Genomic DNA, 19,835 nt, shown 5'->3' with positions numbered 1-19,835 from the left:
TAGTGCCTTATAGATTACAGCTTCAAGTGAAGTGTTACCGTTTACACTTTATGTAAAAATCATTTCCATGTTTTATATTGTGCTATTCAGGTCAGAAATGCTAAGCATTTAAATAAGAGCCAATCGATCTATACGTTTTTTTTTTATCAAGAAATATCATAATACTGCATGTGGACCAATCCTTACCTAATATTTTCATCATGCATTTTTTCTTTATACAAGCAGCCCTCTATTGGATAAGTGGATGGATTTTAGCATCATAAGGGTGGCATGGTGGCCCATTAGGTAACACTGTGGCCTCACACCTCAGTTCCCATTAGTTCCCATCCCCGGATCTAGGTGTTTCTCAGTACCAAGAACACAGAGATCGTACTTGTGTTCTTGGCAATACCAGTCCCGATAACTTGCCTCCCAAGAATGAACTTGGGGACAATGAATCATGGGAACCAATGATATTTGGGGCAGAGCAAAAACGATCCATACCGTCCTCTGTACTTCTACTCTTAGTACTGGAACTGGTCTTCGGCAGTGGAGGATGCTGTAAAATGGGTGGATGAGAACACAAGTACGGTCAAGTACGCCTGTTGATAAACAGCCTCTTTGTGGGGTTTGCATGTTCTTGCTTCCATTGCATGGTCAGCTGGGTTTCTTCGTCTCCCTAACCTGCAGTGGATTGGCGCCCTGTGATGGACTGGCATCCCGTCCTTGGTGCCCCCTGCTCCCTGAGGTGGGATCAAGGCTCACAGAAACCCAGGATGTTGATGGGTGGAGGAAGTGATACAGGGAATAACAAAGGGTTCTCTGCTAAGGGTACAGTAATGGGAAGTGACAGGATTGGATGTAACTGCAGAGCGACAAGCGCGGGGCTGAGGTATGGCAGTCTCGGCGGGCCACGTACCATCTCGTCCTAAATGGCGGAGGCGACCAGCTCTGGTACCGGTGCCGGGGGGTGTGCGGCTTGCGCCGAAATCGCAGAAGTTGCATCAGGAACCGTCATTTGCTTGTCTTTCCCCTGGAGCAACAAAGCAGATGTTTCCTTTTCATTTTGCAGTTTTCTTTCCCCTCCAGATTGCATAACGCTGTGATAATCTCTGTTAAACATACGCCGTAAATCAAAAAGTCACAGAAATGTGGGAAAGGTTTCCAAGACTGCCTTCGAAAAATTGATTATGTTTTGTACAGCTTGATCTCAGCAAAAACTGAACACAAAAAGGATTGTAGTTCCATTAAAGGCTCCCAAGATATGTTTTAAACACAGTAACGGTGTGTAAAAAAATACTAAATTGTTCATTCCTACAGCATAGAGTTCAGAAACTTAAACATGTTTCTCAAATAGGTCAATAGGTTGTGTTGAAATTCTTTGCTTTGTAATTAATTGACATAGTACACAAAAGGTTAATTTGGTGTAAAAACACAGTAGGTTCAGTGATGTTCAGAGACTTTTTTATTTCCATCCATCTGTCCTTCCGTTCGTCCGTCCATCCGTCCGTCCGTGTGTCCGTCCTTCCATCCATCCATCCATCCATCCAGCCACGTATTCACTGCAGTGTTGTAGGCAGTGTGAGGTCTACCTCAGGAAACCCAGGACACAAATATAATTGTAATGCAAAATGTTGATGTAATGTTTTGGAGCTGACATGGTGATATTCGCCTTAATAATGCTATCTTAGAACTGTCTCACAGCCACACTCAGTATGAGCGAAGATCTAACGTGTCTGGCTTTGTCAGGATGCCATGGGAGGCTGAGATAAAGTGAACACGTTAACGAGGTTCTGCTCGTGACAGCAGGGAGTCCTCCTCGCCCTTGACAGTATCTCCTCCCCTGACAGCCAGCTTTCAACGCTGATCTCCAAACAATAGGAAGCCTAGGGTGCTTCTCAGATGGCCAGGTATGGGAGGAGGGCGGGGGGGTGAGCTGGGGCCTTACCCAGACAAACAGTCCTGATAACCTGATGATGGAGATCAGAGGAGAGGGATCATTCTGCCCGGATCGATAATAGGGTTGGCGTAGATGCGAGCACTGAGTGACTGGCCTGACTTTCAATTAATGACGAGGTGCGAGTGGCAGCGAACAGAAAGGCGATGAGATTCCCTGCGTCGATTGAGCGTGGCTGTGTCATTCATCTTCATAAGTTCACTTTGCCCTAATCTACGCCAAGAAGAAAAATCTCTTTATGTTGCTCTAAACTCTTGTCTAAAATGCAGGGAAACCAGGAGAGGACTGAGTGTCTGGGCACAATGAAGTGTAATTAAAAATTCCCATGGCTGGCAGATATTCTAAACTGACCTGCAATGCTAAGATCAAGCCAAGAGAGCGAGCAGGTGTGTGCCAGGCCGTAATGGACTTGGGTAACCCTGAGAGCTCCATCTCCACCACTGACCCAGATACTCTGTCGCCCGACCGTACCTCAGGCTGAGGTCTGAACCCTTCGTTAAGCCTGGTGGAGAACATATGGACTTTGGGTAAAGGGTAGTGAGGGCTGAAGAAGCTGGACCGTCAACCTGAGCATCTGCAAACGTTTTGCTGCATCTCCTGCTGTGAGAACGTACTCCGGATGAAAACTGCAAGGAATAAACAACAACAACAAAAAAACTCAGTTCAAGCAACAGGGTTGTTGACTGACATGAAACTGACACCAAACACGTCAAGTAGAAATGGACACTGTGGATGCGGCGCCTTGGCCTCGGGGCTGGAGCTCTGGTGCCTCCTCCCTCCCACCCTGTGATTTATTCTTAGCTGCTTTTCTGGAGAAATAAGGAGGGATAAATAGTCGGTCTTTGCAGACATTAGGTTCACGTTGTGGAGGACCAACGAATCTGATTATAGAGATAGCGACAGTCATTAGTCATTTCTTCTGGGTGAATTCAAAGGTTCTTCTGGTTCTTTAGGCATGATAGATGCTGAATGACTCCACTACAGGTATCAGCCGTCCCAGGCTGACCAGATGCCCTGGCAGACACCGAACGACAAACTGGTTTCCATTTCCATGACAAATGCTGGCTTGCCTCCATTGACAGGCTTCATGGGAGCGAGAGAGGAGACTTAAAAGAGAAACTCCATTATTATTCCTGAAATCATTTCACACTGATTTAATTTCTCTTTTTTTTCTTCTGCCTGGCTCACAACAGAGAGGATTAGCCAAAGGAGCCACCCCACACACACCCCATCGAGCCATTGTAAGAGAGCTTGGTGTGTATATTAAATGGAGCGAGTGCTCTATCTTATCTGTAAGTGACAGGTGCTCCGGTCTCCACCCCCTCCCGACGGCCTATCACAGGCCAGCGACGTGATGATCCATGGCGTTCTGCTGCATAGCGGATTTGTTTCTCGTAATTGAAGCATGTATAGTTATAAGGAGCAGAATCCACGTGTAGCTCGGCGAGTCCGTCCACGGGCTTCCATAGGCCGGCCCAGCAGGATGGCAGATCCGCGCCAGTAATTATGGGCCGAATTAGCAGCTGGCAGAACAGCCCACTGTGTTTATCTGTGTTTCGGAAAGGGAGGGGGTCTGAAAGATAGGGGGCCGGATTATTCTCACCAGCATGCTGGATTTGTAGTGCCAGGCACCCCCGTCGAGGTCCAGGTGAAGGCCAGGCAGCCCCCCCCCCAAATGATGCCCCCTCGTTCGGCTGGCCACCCTCAAACTGGGCAGCTCGAATCGATTTTGGATGGGGGTATCTCCTGGTCATAGGCCGCCGCCTTGTTCCTCACCCCTTGTCCATGAATAGCCGTGTCACACCATCATAATATAAATTATGTAAAGCACCTGCAGAGAGTCATGTTTGAATTATAATACCCCCCCACCCTGGGCCATCTGATTTTTTATGGTTATGTATGCAGTGTTTGGCAATTATGTTAAATGCTCTCCTCTTTAGGTGATAGAGAGCAATTACGGTTTGGAAAGCAGACCCCTGCCACTGCTTTGTGTAAATGAACATCCCCCCTTTTCCTGAGCACTGTAATCAAACAATAGATATTTTGAAAAGCATTGTTATTATACAAATGCCGCACAATTACAGTGAGCGCTTCAGCCTGAATGAAGCTCATTGTGTACAGAAATAACTTTTTTTGTTTTACTGTAAATCGTTTTAGATGCTGCGGTGGAAAGGCACGTGGTTATCCTGATCCATGTCAGTGTGTGTGTGTGTGTGTGTGTGTGTGTGTGTGTGTGCGTGTGTGTGTGTGTGTGTGCGCGCGCGCGCGCGCGTCCCACACGGTAAGGGTTATTGATCCGCATCGATCGGCTCCTGTGGGATGTGGGCTAATTCTGCTGCTGGTTTAGCTGTTAATGTTTTTATCGCTTCTCCATGCCTTTTTTTGTCACCTTCCACGAGACGGATCTGCGGATTGGCTCCTCCGGGTCGTTAAAATGATGCCACGGTGTGTTAATTTTCCCCCGAGTAAGCAGGTTGTAGAACCTTCACCGCCATTTCATTGGGGGTAATTGGATGACATTGCAGAGATCTTGGGGATGGTCATCTTGATAACTGACCGATGCAGCCAAAACATGCCCCTTTTTTGCACCCGGAGCAAAGGTTTTATCCCCGTATTAAACTCTGCTTCAGTTTTAATATTGAAATCCATGGTAAGACGTCCATTGTTTTGGAGACTTCAGAAGGTTTGATGGAGGAGCTTCTGCCGTGTTGGAGTTTTTGTCTAAATGGAGGATGGGGGGATCCCATATTTACATGAAATTGAGCCTTAATCCCCAAGAAACAGCCATTATTTGAAGGTGCTTTCTGAAGTCTCTAGAATGAGACGCTGGCGTTTTGCCCTGTCAGCTGACACTGCGCAGCGTCCTGATCGCTGCTGGTTCTGAAATCCTGGGCTGCTCATGTCAGGACTGTTTACAGAGCTGCTGGGGGGATTCTCCCCTTAGTGTTCATCATCTGCTGTTAAAGGAGTCTATACCACATAAGTACGATTTTCTGTTAAAACAGTCGCTAATCACATAGGCTGGTTTTCATTCCCGCCGAGTGCTTAATTAATCTATAATGGTTATGATTGATTGAGCTGCTGATCAAATGAATTGTAACAAACCCAGATGGGGCAGTTTCAGAATATTTCACTTGTGAGTAATGAATTGTTAGCGTAGGGCGACTTGCGATGAATTTAAGACTTATTTTTTTGTCCATGAATAATAGTGTTTTTAAATTTAAAATAATCTGTGAAATGCAGTAATTGTTCTTTGCATTTCAGAATTTGAGAAAACAAAGCATTAACGAAATTGAGTTAAATTTAGTTACAGTGGTACCTCGGTTCTCAAACTCACTAGAACTCGAATTTCTTGAAAGTCGAACAAACCAGTTTGACCTAGAACTCAATCTGAATATCAGAAGTCGAACCGTGAACACTGACCTAATATAAATTGTACGCACCAGGAAATGAGTCATACTACAGTGCAATTCTTACTTGAATGCCTTCTTCGCAGACTGGACGATTAACCAAATAAAGCAGCACAACATTACAGTAACTAACAATAAATAAACCACTAACTTGCGTGCACTATTAGAGCATTTATGTAATTTATTTAAACTTTATTTTACCAGGTAAATTAACTGAAAACCAGTTCTCACTGCTTTACGTGATATTCGGGAGAAATAGCAGATTACGCATCGGAACTGCCTGGGATACAAACGTCATGCGTGTAACTAAACTCTTCAGCCAATAAGGGCAAAGGTGTGCCGTCATGGAGGCGGTTCCAGTTTGTGCAGCCGGGTGAGAGGTCGCAATGCATCTAACCGTAATGCATTGCGTCAGGATCAGAATGAGTTGCTTTAAGCCAGCGCTGTAAGCAAGTCGAACGCACCCAATGACCGGACTGGGGAAGCAAACTGAAACGCGGACTTAATACAGAGGACTAATGACAACCAGAAACAGGCAATCACATGGGGATCCCACGCGAGGTTAACGAGGGGGCGTGGCACACGGAAGGAGCGGACGATCGGGGCAGGACAGGGGAAATGTTGGGATAAGATCTTTATCGTTTTGGAAGCCATTAAGAAAAAAAATGCTCTTCTTGTTTTATCCTGTTCATTTTGTGTTTAAATGCTAAAAAAAAAAAAAAACATATTTAGGTGTAATTTTGGGGGACCAGGAACCAATTAATTGGTTTTCCATTATTTCTTATGGGAAAAATTCGATCAGAACTCGAACTTTTTAGGATTCGATCCGGAGTCCAGAACAGATTAAGTTCAAGAACCGAGGTACCACTGTATTTGGATATATTAGATTCATGAAATATACCCAGAATGATTGCTGAATATTAAATGTGCTTTTCAATGAACATCAGTTAGTTTAAGACCCTGTTAAAAATTATGAATCCTCCCTGAGCACTTTACTGTGATTTGAAACTCATGATTCACCCAATCAACAGATCGGTAGCTGTTAATTAAAACAGGCAGACGCTGAGGTTCACCAGCTCCGGGGTGCAAGACGTCAAGAAATAGGCCAGAAGGTGAATAAAATTAAGCTGTTTGTTGTATGGATTATTTTGGGCTGAAAAGCCACAGTCTGTAGGCCGTAACGCCTGGACTGCTTAGTGGGTTCCCCTTCAGGTCAGAGGTCGTGACCTCATTTTGCATGTGCGTTGGGTTTGCTCTTAATGTTTTGTGGCTTAATTAGAGGGGCTGGACAGATTGGCTGTCAAAAGGCATGCTGCAGTTTGTCCATAATGGTTCTGTGCTGCCTGGTGATCATGGCACATCAGTGAAATAAAGAACCACAACAAGCGGCTAAGGGAGAAGCTGATGGGCTTATTTACATGTTGTGATGACATCTCCCTGCAGTGTATATGGCCCCTCATGGGTCGTGATTGTTTGTCATGTGGTTTGTGAGAACATGACTTGGTCCTTGAATAGTCTTATTAGGTTCTTGCTTTGTTGGAAGTCGTTGCGTAGATGTTGCTCTCTAGCTTCTTCTCCAATTCTGTTGACACAGCTGGGCTTTCATCTGAAGTTCAGCATAGTTGCTCTTACGCCTTGCTGACTCCTTGACAGCACTTATGTTTGTAATGTGCTATTTGTCCCGCTTGAACGTCGCTTCAGACAAAACCGTCTGCTAAATTAAAATAGATGTAAATAACTTCTCCTTCTTGCATCGTATGTGGCCTCTGCGTTCCTGGACTGAATGCGTCACAGCAGTGCGATACGGCTGTTCCATTTCGAAGGCTCCTTTAAATGCGGTCTAGCAATGCGTCCTCCTTTTCCACCCGAAGGATCCTTCGCAGCCCAGCAAATGCCAGGATTCACTGCGCAGAGGTACAGTGGGTGTGTCCCAGCTAGGTGATATAGGTGATAGGAGAGAAGCTCCGTGACTCAAGGGTGACTCCGTCGCATGTGACCTCTGATATGATGTGACATGGTTTGTGATGATCTTGCTTCTCCTCCTCCTTGACCTCTCCCTGACCATCGCCCCCTTTCTCTCGGCCTCTCCTCCAGGACCGTGGGGCCGATGCATGGGCAGCGAGTGTGGCCCCGGGGGCCGGCAGAGCCGGGCGGTGTGGTGCGCGCACGTGGACGGCTGGACCACGCTGCACACCAACTGCCCGCCAGTGGGGCGGCCCGACAACCAGCAGAGCTGCTTCCGCGTGTGCGACTGGCACCGGGAGCTGTACGACTGGCAGCGGGGCGAGTGGAGTCGCTGCGAGCCCGTGTTGGCGCGCGCGGCCCGGGCGACGGCGGGCTGTGCACGCGGGGAGGAGGGCATCCAGACGCGGGAGGTGCCGTGCGTGCAGAAGGCCGACGGCACCCCCGCCGACGACGTCATCTGCGAGTACTTCGAACCCAAACCACGCCTGGAACAGGCCTGCCTGATCCCCTGCCCGCGAGACTGCGTTGTCTCCGCCTTCACGCCCTGGACTCCCTGCTCCAAGACGTGCGGGGCCGGCCTACGTAACCGCGTGCGCGGCGTGCTGGCCCCCCCTCTCTTCGGTGGCTCGGCCTGCCCCAACCTGACAGAGTTCGAGCCTTGCCAGCTGGCCCAGTGCCAGGGTGAGGAGGCCGTCTACAGCCTGAAGGTAGGGCCCTGGAGTTCGTGCTCGCTGGCCCAGTCACGCCAGGCGCGCCAGGCCAAGCGTAGGAAGAACAAGGAGCGCAGCCGTCAGCGGACGCGGGTGAAGGACCCCGAGGCCCGCGAGCTCATCAAGAAGAAGCGCAACCGCAACCGGCAGAGCCGGCTGGAGGGCAGGTCTTTCGAGCTGCACGTGGGCTACCAAACGCGGGAGGTGATGTGCACACACCGGAGCGGCATGCCCGCTGATCTCAGGTCAGTCCAAGCTGTTTCGGCCGGCACAGCCTCAACAGTAGCACGATATACTGTAGGCAGGGCTGGATCTATCTTTCCAAGGACCCTAGGCAAAGCTTTACTTGGGAGGCCTCCCTACCAAGAAAATTAACGATCATATAGTCAGCCATGTTTCAGCCTGTACGTAAAAATATGAATGTGATGTACTGTATATGGTTTTGTTTTTTATTGTTTTAAATTTTTGTGTAATTCTTTGTATTGTTGGTGGGCAGTGGTGGCTTGATGGTTAGGGAAGCGCACTTGTAATTGAAAGATTGCAGGTTCGAATCCTAGACCAGCAAGGCACCACTGAGGTACCTTGAGCAAGGTACCGCCCCCAGTCACTGCTCCCCGGGCGCTGAATTAGCTGCCCCCTGCTATGTCACGAAAGTCACACATGGGTTAAATGCAGAGGACACATTTCGTCGTTGTGCACGGTGTGCTGTGGTGTGTTAACACTGATCACATGACTTTGTCTGGGCCCCCTTCTGTAGACTAGGCAGCTGCTGCGTTTCCTATGCCTGAATATACAGCCGCTTATTTAAAAATCTCCAAGAAAAGCCAGTAATTTCTGAAGTAAACACCATAGCTGAAGGGAACATGATTAGCATTTAGTGGTACAACTTTCTAGGGCTGCAGGGGTGCAATTAGATGGCCGCCCTTGCTGTACGCTTCATGTTATGCTTCCATATGTTGTGTGTGTAATTCGACTAATTACATTTTGCTGTGAGCTTCGATCAGTTAAAAAAAGCCTTTTGGTAACGGTGAATACTCCATCCATTCGTCTGCCACTGCCAGTCATTCAAGTACAAGGCCACTGTGTAATGATGAATAATTATTTTGTATAGTCATCAAATGAACTTTTAATCATTGCTCAGGCAGAGTGAAAGCATTGCTTGATTAATCTATGGGATCGTTTGATTATTACTGGCTAGGGGTGACATCTGCATTCTGTGCACCGCAGGGAGTAGATTGGAGTCTTGTGGAAGTTTCACATAATGCTTAGGGTGGGTGTAGGGTGAGAGCGTGTCTGTCTCAGGTGTCTTTTAATCTGCCTCTTCCTGATTGGATGGTGTACTGCACAGGTCAGTCTTACCTCTTCTTGGGGTTCTAGTGAGCTGATCCATGCTGTCACCCACGCCCCATTCCGTTGTCTCTTTGATCCCCCCCTCCCCGTGCGAGTTTGTATCATTTTTCCTTCATCTCAGCGAAACAGTTTCTTCGTTTCCCTCAACGAAATCGGTCCCCCACATCTGTCCCTGAGTCACATGACTCTGCCTGCTGCAGTTCATCTGCGGGTGAGGAGACAGGCCCTCCGGTCACCATGGAGATGTCTCCCCCCCCCACCTATCTTTTAGCGTGAAATCGCACAGAAGATCAGTCTAACCACTGGTTACCTTTAAAGCTGTTTTTAAACAAACATTTGACTGCCTGATCATGGGACCCGTTACTGGTGGCTAATTGGACCACGGCAGCTTGTCACCTTTGTCCAGCCCCTGCTTCATCCCACTGAAGCTCACCACAGGGGTGGGCAATCTGACCACTTTATATCATGATCGATCTTGGAGACGTCCACCATCTTCTTCTCATGTGAATGATCGTAATCTTTTATATCCTTCTACATTTTCCTTTCAAACTTCATGTGAAACTTCAATGGCCAGTAGTAACATGTGTCACTAGCCAGGGGATATCACACTTCCCCATCCGCCATGCCGGTAGCTCACGTCGAATTGTTTTTCAGATATGTCATATATGAGAGAACCCCTGATCAAGACCTGTAATATAACCTGACCAGTCAGCACAGCCATCTAGTAGGAATTCATTTTGTTGGCTTGTGAACGTAGCATGGATCCAAGGTGTAATTACTGGATATTTTCCATATTCTCCAGGTTTGGTTCACTCTGAACTACAGTGGCATATAGAGTCACCCCCCAGCCGTGATTGGGGTACCTAACGACACCCTAAATACACACTCAGAACCTTCATGAAGCAGACAGGGGACACAAAGGATCCAAATTCTTAATATCCTATATCAATGCCTTGCTATCCTGTTCTAGACTGGTGGATGTCACTCTCTAGCTGTCTGTGAAATGAACCTTTTGTAGTGATTAGCGGCAGCATGGTGGTGCACTGGTTAGCACTGTTGCCTCACACCTCTGGGACCAGGGTTTGAGTCTCCGCCTGGGTTACATGTTTGTGGAGTTTGCATGCTCTCCCCATGTCGTCATGGGGTTTCATCTGGGGACTCTGGTTTCCCCCCACAGTCCAAAGACATGCTAAGGCTAATTGGAGTTATTAAATTGCCCGTAGGTGTGCGTGTGTGAGTGTGCTCTGGGATGGGCCCCCCCATCCTGGGTTGTTATTCAGGTGCTTGACCATGCAGTGCTCTATAAGTGAGCACCAGAACTTTAAAACACACTATAAACTGCACCGGAAGCCAATGCAGTAAGTACAGGATTGGAGTGATGTGTAGATAAGCAAAGTTGTTAACTATCAGGCAACTGGCATGACACCAACACTTATTAATCTATATTATCCCATTATAAACCTAAAATTACCTACTGTACATCAGAAGCGTTGGTGTAGTTTGCAAACCCTACAGACTATTTACAAGGTAATGAAACTCTTACATACATGTAAATGCGTGTGCAGACTTCTCTCAAATAGAAAATCTCACTCCAGCAAGCTGACCAAAGTTGGCAACCCTGAGATAAGTGCTTAGGTTTGTTCGGGCCTAAATATTCTTGAGGGTGCATTTCAAAATTGGGAAGATCGCAATTCAGATCATGGGTTGTGATTGTGTGTTATAAATATCACAACATGGTTATTTTTTGGGATGACCACCCACCCCTAGTTCATCATATGTTCCAAATGTTTTCCATCTCTCCACCTCGTCCTCGCAGGGGATTAAACACCACTTATCTGCAGAGGGTTTACAGCTGACTGTGTCATGGTTCTGATTCTGTGCCATGTTAGGGTTGATGACCCTTACCGTTACAGTGGGAATCTAACAGAAGGTTGTCTGGTCAGTTACAAGAGCAAATACACCACATTTGTATGCTAGAATACAGCTAAATGCACAGAGCCTGCAGACAGGGTCAAGAGGCTCGTTTATTGCTTGGCTGCGCATTTCAGTGGCCAAGATGGCCGACGCCGAGCGCTTCTTAAAGTGATGTGATGTCGCTGAATTTCTGAAAGTCTGAATTCAGGGGCTGCCGGAGCATTTCCGAATCTGCCACCTTCCTTTCACACACTGCAGCGTCTACAATTTATAGAGAACAGTGCGATAAACAAAAAGCATCCAGTCAGCCGCATATCTGTGAGCGAAAATACTTCATTTATGGCAGAGGTCAGAGGAGAATCGCAGCGAACTGGGAGGTCACAAGTGCACAAATAACAATCTCACATAACCCGCCTGCTTCAGAAGTGGTTCTGGAGGAAACGGTGGATTCTACCTATTCAACAGCTAAGGGGTACAAATAAAATGGTCACTGAGTGTTTTTTTTTATATCAGCAATATTCAGCTCCACACACCTATACAGGATAAGTGGTTGGGAGATGGATGGATGGAATAATATTATCATTAATAAATAAATAAATGGAAAGCACATACATCCCCCCTGTTAAAAATTAAATCAACTCATCAATCATCAGAATTTCTTTATTAAACAGCAGGGTTGGCTGCCCCGCACCGTTTCATTAGTAAAGGTAATATACACGTCAATAATGGAAGGTGTGACAGGGAATATTGAGGTTCCCTCTCTACACAAAGACCCCGTTCCCACCGGCTGTTTGGGCCCTTTTTCTGTGGGTTAGATGAGGTTAATTGTTATGGGATGCCTCCTGGCCTCGCCGGTGCTGGCTGCAAATGCGCTTGTGGTATTCGGGGACCCTCCGAAGGGTGGAGTCTGAAGGGGGGAAGGAATCAATACCATCCTGGGCCCCCCGCTGCTTTCGGGCGAGGCCTTGGGATTCTCATGTGGTGTGGAGCGTAACCCTTTGGATTTATCTGGGGGAGCAAAAGTCACCAAAACAGCCAACTGGAGAGCTGGACAGACACGGAAACTAGGAATAATCTGTCCCAATGTTAGAGGAAACCCTGAATTATATTGTTAACAATTAATAACCAACTGGATGTTAGTGTTGAGATTTTCACTTCTCCTCCTACATCCACACTCCTCCATCGCCTCACAAGCGTTTGTCTGACATATAGATTGTAGCAAAGCGAGAGGCATCACATCTCAATGCATGTATTGCTGGGATTCTGTTTAAACTACACGCCTGCGTCTTTGGTGCCAAATCTGTGGAGAAAATAAAATGAAAGAATATGGGCTTTATTTACTTTTAGGGGGGCTTGGAAAACCTCTGGGGGAGGGGGGTGGGTGGCATGAAAGTGGCCTCTGAAGGAGCTCTTGCAGGCAGGGGGGCAGGAAGAATGGGGTAGGCATGTAATTACCCCTAATAGCCTATCAGGCACGACGCGTCAACACCGGGAGGGAGAAGGACAAAAAGACAGATAATTGCACATTTTCGATGATTCGTTGTGAAATTACCAGTCATTTAAGGAGTCCCTGGCCATGCTATTTACTATTGTAATCTCTCTTTATGAAAGAGCTGTGATTGCTTGTTTGTGCTGCTTTGGAAATTGGAAAAACAAAATTGCCACGTTTCTAATGAAAAGTGTCCTACTTCAAGCCGATACCTCCTTCCGCTGTCTCTCTCCCGTTCACTTTCCATCTGAAGTGCACTATAATAAAATAAATGAAAAACACAGTTTGACGGACGGGACTGCCGAGCTGTGGTCACTCTTTGAGGCGCATGATTGGCAGGCGGAACGTTTGATTGACGGCTCCTCCCTCCTATCGCAGCCTGTGCTCCCAGGAGACGCTGCCGGTGGCCTTCCGTTCGTGCCTGGTGACCAAGGACTGCGAGGTCAGCGATTGGTCCGAGTGGGGTCCCTGCTCCAAGAAGTGCTACGACCTGAACGGCCCCAAGGGGCAGCGCTCGCGCAGCCGGCGCGTGCTGCAGGTCGCCGTGGGCGACGGTGCCAGCTGCCCGGAGTTGGAGGAGACGGAGCCCTGCGTGCCCCAGGGAGACGGCGTACCACCATGCCCTGTGTAAGTCACCCACATCGTGTACACTGCCGTATCCATGGCGACCATGCTGATAAGCTAGGTGGCAGACAGCTTGGCCTGTAGGAATTTTGGAGAAACTCACTTAAACATGGGCAGAACATACAAGCTGCATACACACAGAACAGGGGTGGGATTGGACCCCCCAAAGCTAAAGGAGTGAGACCACAGTGCCCCCCTGCAGGACACAAACCTATATACCACCGGCAAAGCCTAGAGTAGCTATTCTACATGGCCAGAGGTATGTGGACACTCCTGTTAATGAACGGAATTGCCGAATTAAGCCGAACTCATGGCTTAGGGTTACAACCCAATCCATGTTAGCAGGGACACTCTCAGCTGCTTCAGGTTTTACAAACTACTTTCAAACTGAAAGGCTCCTGTGATTGGCTAAAGAGCTCAGCTCTTCTTGTGCTTTGGCTGGTTTGTTTCCTTGACTGAAAGACTCATCCGGCTGTTTCGCATTAACATTTGTGGCACATGCACGATTATAGGAGACTGACCAATCAGCACACAGCAAGAAGTCGGTGCTTAAGTGAAATCCAGGTCCTTTTGATTTAAATGGTAGCTTACAAATCTTGTCTTTAGATCAAAGTCTCCTTCCTGACATGGACTGAGTCCGAATTCAGATTCATAGTGCGAACCTTCAAAGGAAGCAGCTTACAAATGCTACTTAGATTGTGTCCTTTCTAAGCTGCATTTGAAGGATCCTCGGATTACGCGGTAAACCCACCCATTGCTCTCGCAGGTGTATAATTAAGCACACAGTGACACAACGAACATTAGCGTCCGAATGGGCGCTTGTACAGAAAAGGTTAGTGACTTTCCATTTGGTACCACAATAGGACGCCATCTTTCTGCCCTGCTAGAGCTGCCCAGGTCAAACAGGACAAGTGATTGTGAAAGTCAAGTGATTGTGAAAGTCAAAATGTCTTGGAGCAAGTCCAGTCAAGTGGTCGGCCATACAAACAAATCCCACCAGCAAAGTTCCAACATCTAATGCGAAGCTTTCCAGAAAAGGTCAGGCTTTTATAGCAATAACGGTGGACCGGCCTCATATGGATTCCCTTTGCTTTGGAATGAGATGTTGGTCATGCTGGCATCTACATACTTTTGGCCATATGGTGTATGTGGTGGGATTTAAGGAGAATAACTTGTGCACTTTTAGGTAGTGACTTAAAAGCCAAGCTGTGACCAGCAGCCTCTACTGGATACGTGTTTTTGTTTTCTGGTAACTGATCTACCGACAACAACAGAAGAGGCGGGAAGGTGGCTCAGCGGAAGCAGCAGGGAGACGCGGCTGCCTGCTCATTGAGATATTTCCTGTCATGCGTGAGCCGTGGGGAGCCCTGGGTGTAAGATGTTGCCGAGAACATATGGGCTGAGACGGAGATGAAGGCTCGGAGAACCGGACCCCTGCCAGCCGCAGACAGACGGCCGCTGGAGAGCGGGGCGGCCGCGAGCACGGTGTCCGACTCGTCTGACGTGCCCTAGAAATGCCCGTGCTTATCAGGCGCTGACGCCCTCCCGCTGAGACGCACCCGCCTGAGCCAGCTGTGACCAAACACCTGCTTTTGTGACCACACCGGACTCACAGCATTTACAGCCGCAGAAAGTAGCTTAGCAGCTTCCTTTGGGATAATAAAAGGCAGCCAGATAGGAGATCAAGCTTTCACGTCACATGTGGCCAGACCTTCTGGGTCGTTTTTGGGACCTGCACCTTCGGGTTATTTACAAACACAAACAAAAGCCTCAAATCTGCAGCACTCCAGGGTAGCTCCACAATCCAAAAAAGACCAAGCCTCTCCTCAAACTACCACGTACCTAAGGTGGGTCACAGGGGTTTATCTGAACTTCCTGACCGAAGGTCCTCTGGTACGGACTCCATGACACTGTCGTCACCACACACACACTTTCCCATGGCAGGTTGATATACTGTACATGCCGCTGCCATCCGTCTGCGTGCTTCCATTTCTCGGAATCACTTATCGACAGCGGAGTACTAAACAGGCCCGGGAAATGAGTGGTTGCGAGTGGCAGCGAGGTGGAGCCTTTCACTGCAGACGCTGAGGTTTCCTGCTCCCTCGGGCGCCGTTGGACTGATGGAGACGCTGGCGCCAATGGAGCCCGGACCTCATGAATATGGAACGGCGTGAGATGGCAGGGGGGCCTGGTCCAGTCCGGCAGGGACTCCGAGCTCCGGGCTGGGTTCCCTTTCACCTCGCACGAGGGGCTGCGCTCGCGGTCAGCACGCCCGCTGTGAAAACATGCCGTTCATTAAACTTCCCGATTACATTAAGAAGATTTAAGACTTGTGGTGTGTTTTAAAGGAATCGTCTAAACGACGGCTAATGGAAGGTCGAAGTAGTGCCAGTAGATTTATGAATCTGTCCACAGACTCACACACACAGTAGATAAAGGTTTATAGCATTACCTCAATGGAGTGTCTATAGCATTGTTTTATATATTACCTCTATATTCTGTATATAGGCCTTTTCAAATAATCCATGTTTAAACGTTATATATCTGCATTAAGATATATTTATTCCTTTTTAGTTATTTAACTAGTTCTCAACCCTGTTCTTGTGGACCATCAGGCTTAATAGGGCTTTGTGTTATGTGATTTGTTTTATAGCTCATAGAGTTAATAAGGCTTGCTACAGTGACACATCCCCCGTTTTGCCATTTGTAAGCAGTTATTCAGACAAAGACTGATTTTATTTATTCATCCATTCCAGTTTTCATACTTGCTTGTCTTGTTTGGGGCTCCGGGGGTCAGAGCCCCACCCCAGAGGCTACAGCCACAAGGCATCTACAGTATGTGTTCCTCTCATTTTACGGATTTTTGTCATTTTTTTCTTCTGCAAAGCCGGAGCGTTTCACTGAGTATGGATGACCGATTAGCTCATCCCTCCCCCGTTTCAGCGTGCAGCGCAAAGAGCGATGGCTGCCAGCGCTGGTCAAAGGCTTGTTCCGAAGCTGGGGCTGGTCACGGTTCTGTCTCTCTGTCTCCATTGCAGGTATAGCTGGAAGACCACGGAGTGGAGCGAGTGCAGGGTGGACACGCTGCTGAGCCAGCAGGACCGGCGCCGCGGCAACCAGACGGGCCTGTGCGGGGGCGGAGTCCAGAGCAGGGAGGCGTTCTGCGTGCAGGCGTCCGTCGACACGCCCTCGTCCCTCAGCTCCACCAAAGAAGGTAAGGGCGCCCGCCCCGTCCCGCCCACAGCACAGCGGCTTTTGTAGGTTTATCCATCCCATCTGTAAGTCTGAAGACCCCGCGTCACGGTTTGTCAGGGGGCCTCTCCCCCACGTTAACGCCGTGATTGATGGAAACGCCCCAAAACAGCCCGTGCTTGTTTCTCATTGACCGCTGGTCAATTGCAGTTAAGACCTGAGGGTGGATGTCTATCATAAGCGGGGGGAGGGGGGGGGCTGAAGCGCGTAGGAGGCCATGGTGATGTTTCTTGGGCATGACGGAGTGCCACGTAGGACGTGTCACATTGGGGCTGAACCCTCCATGCTACAGATGACCGCGTGATGCAGTGGGATTTTGCCAATCCGTCACACTTTACAGCCGTCTTTGGGAATTGCAGGGTGACGCTCCACAGAGATGGATTACCAATTACTGTTTCGCTTTCTGCTCCAGTTTCTTTGTGTTTTTTTCATTCTCTTGATTTCATTCCTGGTTACCTTAGCTGACTGTATGTCTAAAAATATCCAAGCTGGCTGCCCGTTTCTAACAGCTTCACAATATCAAAGATGAAAAATAGCACACATTTCGTTGTTAAATGGGAGGATTAGAACTCCCTTGCTTTTCATATTGTAATGCAAGTAAAGGAATAAAAGAAGGATAGAAGCTTCAACGCACATGAGGGGTGGAGTGAAACGGACCAATCAGATGAATGGCAAAGAGGATCCGAGTCACACCCTCCTCCCTCTCTGTAAGGAGTGCAAATTGACCTCGGTGGGTAGTGAGATTAATAAATGCGTGAAGAATGAAGAGTTTTTCTCATCATGCATTAAGTTTGGTGGAAATTAAAAATGAATGAGAAAATGAGTTGAATCAAAGGAATGCAGCCGGAAGGCGGAACATGGAGGTGGGCGAACAGGATATCAAAGCCGGAACAGGATATCAAAGCCGGAACAGGATATCAAAGCTCCAGCTGTGGTCAGCCTGCAGCCATGGGAGGGGATTTCCTTCCATATCGGTGAAAGGAAGGGCGCCCCCCCAATGGGCAACAGCTTCAACAGCCTATGGCGGCAGCCTGGTGGGTCTATGGTGGCTAAGCAGGCAGGCTTGTACCCTGGAGCTTGTTGGTTCAAGACACCAGAGAGCTTTGCTGTTTTACCTTTTAGCAAAGTATTTAGCCTGAAATATCCAGCATTTTACATGGATGCAAATGGAGTTATTTTCAGTTAAGCAATTAAAATTATTTTTTGTTAAACAGAGAAGGTAAAAGCACACATGGACTTGAACTTTGATTCACAAATGAGTGTATTGACTAAGAAAACATCCCTGCCTCAAGCCCTGTGCTGCCTCCGATAGGCTCCAGGCTCACTATGACCCTGTATTGGAGAATCAGTTATGGATGGATGGACACAAATTGGTAAACTGGCTGATACCCACACAAGGATCCATAGCTCCAAATATACACAGCTGCTCTTATACATGGGAGATGAAAACCAAATTAAAATTAGTTCTCACCATGCAAAACATACCATCGTGTTAAAGTCCTTCAGGTTTTGACATATATTTGAAGCACCCAAAGCAGCATGGTGGTTAGCACTGCTGCTTCCCATCTCTAAGACCAAGGTTCGAGTCTCTGCCAGGATGCCATGTGTGTGGTGTTTGTATGCTCTCCCTGTGTTGTTGTGGGATCTCCTCCAGATTCCCCCCCAGTACCAAAAAGCATGCTGGGGTTAATTGGAGTTGATTAATTGCCATTAGGTGTGAGTGAGTGGTGTGTGACTGTGCCCTCAGATGGGTTGGTGTCCTGTCCTGGGTTGTTCCCTCCTTATGCTCATAGACTCTGGACCTGTGACCCTGAATAGGACAAGCGATTTCAGAAAATGGATAGATTGATTAAAGCAACCAATTCCAGAACCTGTAATTATGTAGCTCCCTGTCATTAGCGAGGCGATTAGTTTGTAATCTGTGTCAGTGTAGGAAGAGCTGTGTCAAAACTTATAGGGAGACAGGGGGCTAAGCAGAAATGGGACAGGAGTCAGGGCCTAATGAGAAGTTGTACTGGACACTGGACAGATGTGGATTGCTGCTATTTTTAACCCTTAACAACCAGGCAGGGCATTATGTGCTGCTTAACTCTATGGAGGGCACCAGGGGCCCCTTGCATGGGGGGGCATTTCTTCCCTCTTTGGAATAATTACCTTATAACTTCAGATATAAAAGTCACAGACACATGCCTGATACCTAAAATCAGAGTTGACCCCTTTACAATTGATTGTAGGAAGTTCAATAACGAAATGAATAACCTGTGTATAATTTATGGACATGCGAATATAACAAAAACAGCTGGAAAAATACAAAAACCTGTCTTTGTGTCTTGGATTTTTGTAAATATTTCAAAAACTACATGATGGAATAGGTCCAATTTTAAAAATCTGGTTCCCAAACTTGTTTTCTACATGTGTGCCCAATTTCATATCATTTGATGCAGCCCAACAGGTTTTACGGAGGAAAGAGCAAATGGTGCAACTGGGAGCCTTTCCTATCCAAAACCTAACCTAAACTAATCTGAAACTTATCCAAAATGGCAATAGTGTAACTAGCAGTGTTTTTTGGGGTAGCAACTTTCTTTCTAAATGCATTACCACTTATAGGTCATAAGTAACAATTTGTCACACATCATCACCACACATTTGTAGGAAAATCTATATTTTATTCACACGACTTGTGCCAAACTTATCCAAAACCTATCCAAAACCTATCCAAACTGGCCACAGTGTAACTAGCAGTGTTTTTTGGGGTAGCGTCTTTCTTTCTAAATGCATTACCACTTATGGGTCATAAGTAACATTTTGTCACACAAAATCACCACACATTTGTAGGAAAATCTATATTTTATTCACACGACTTGTGCCAAACCTATCCAAAACCTATCCAAAATGGCCGCAGTGTAACTAGCAGTGTTTTGGGATAGCGTCTTTCTTTCTAAATGCATTACCACTTATGGGTCATAAGAAACATTTTGTTTCTAACCCTAACTAACTAACTAACTGTGCCCAAACAAAGCCCGACAAGTGCCCCGCATAACTGTGCCCAAACAAAGCCCGACAAGTGCCCCGCATAACTTTGCCCAAACAAAGCCCGACAAGTGCCCCGCATAACTTTGCCCAAACAAAGCTGACAAGTGCCCCGCATAACTTTGCCCAAACAAAGCCGACAAGTACCGTACATA

General features: G+C 47.4%; 1 protein-coding gene across 1 annotated transcript in view; it reads left to right on the top strand.

The window, feature by feature from the left end:
• Positions 1 to 19,835, top strand: part of thsd7aa (thrombospondin, type I, domain containing 7Aa) — an 87,859-nt gene that overhangs the window by 27,247 nt on the left and 40,777 nt on the right. Inside the window, exons 2-4 of the mRNA XM_072705872.1 lie at positions 7,441 to 8,266; positions 13,153 to 13,401; positions 16,437 to 16,612. Coding sequence (XP_072561973.1) covers positions 7,441 to 8,266; positions 13,153 to 13,401; positions 16,437 to 16,612 — 1,251 coding nt within the window. The remainder of the gene's footprint in view (positions 1 to 7,440; positions 8,267 to 13,152; positions 13,402 to 16,436; positions 16,613 to 19,835) is intronic.

This window comes from Paramormyrops kingsleyae, chromosome 23 (assembly GCF_048594095.1).
Source record: "Paramormyrops kingsleyae isolate MSU_618 chromosome 23, PKINGS_0.4, whole genome shotgun sequence".
NCBI classification, from domain to species: Eukaryota; Metazoa; Chordata; class Actinopteri; order Osteoglossiformes; family Mormyridae; genus Paramormyrops; species Paramormyrops kingsleyae.
The sequence above is the reverse complement of the archived record's forward strand: the minus strand, read 5'-3'. Positions and strand labels throughout refer to the sequence as shown.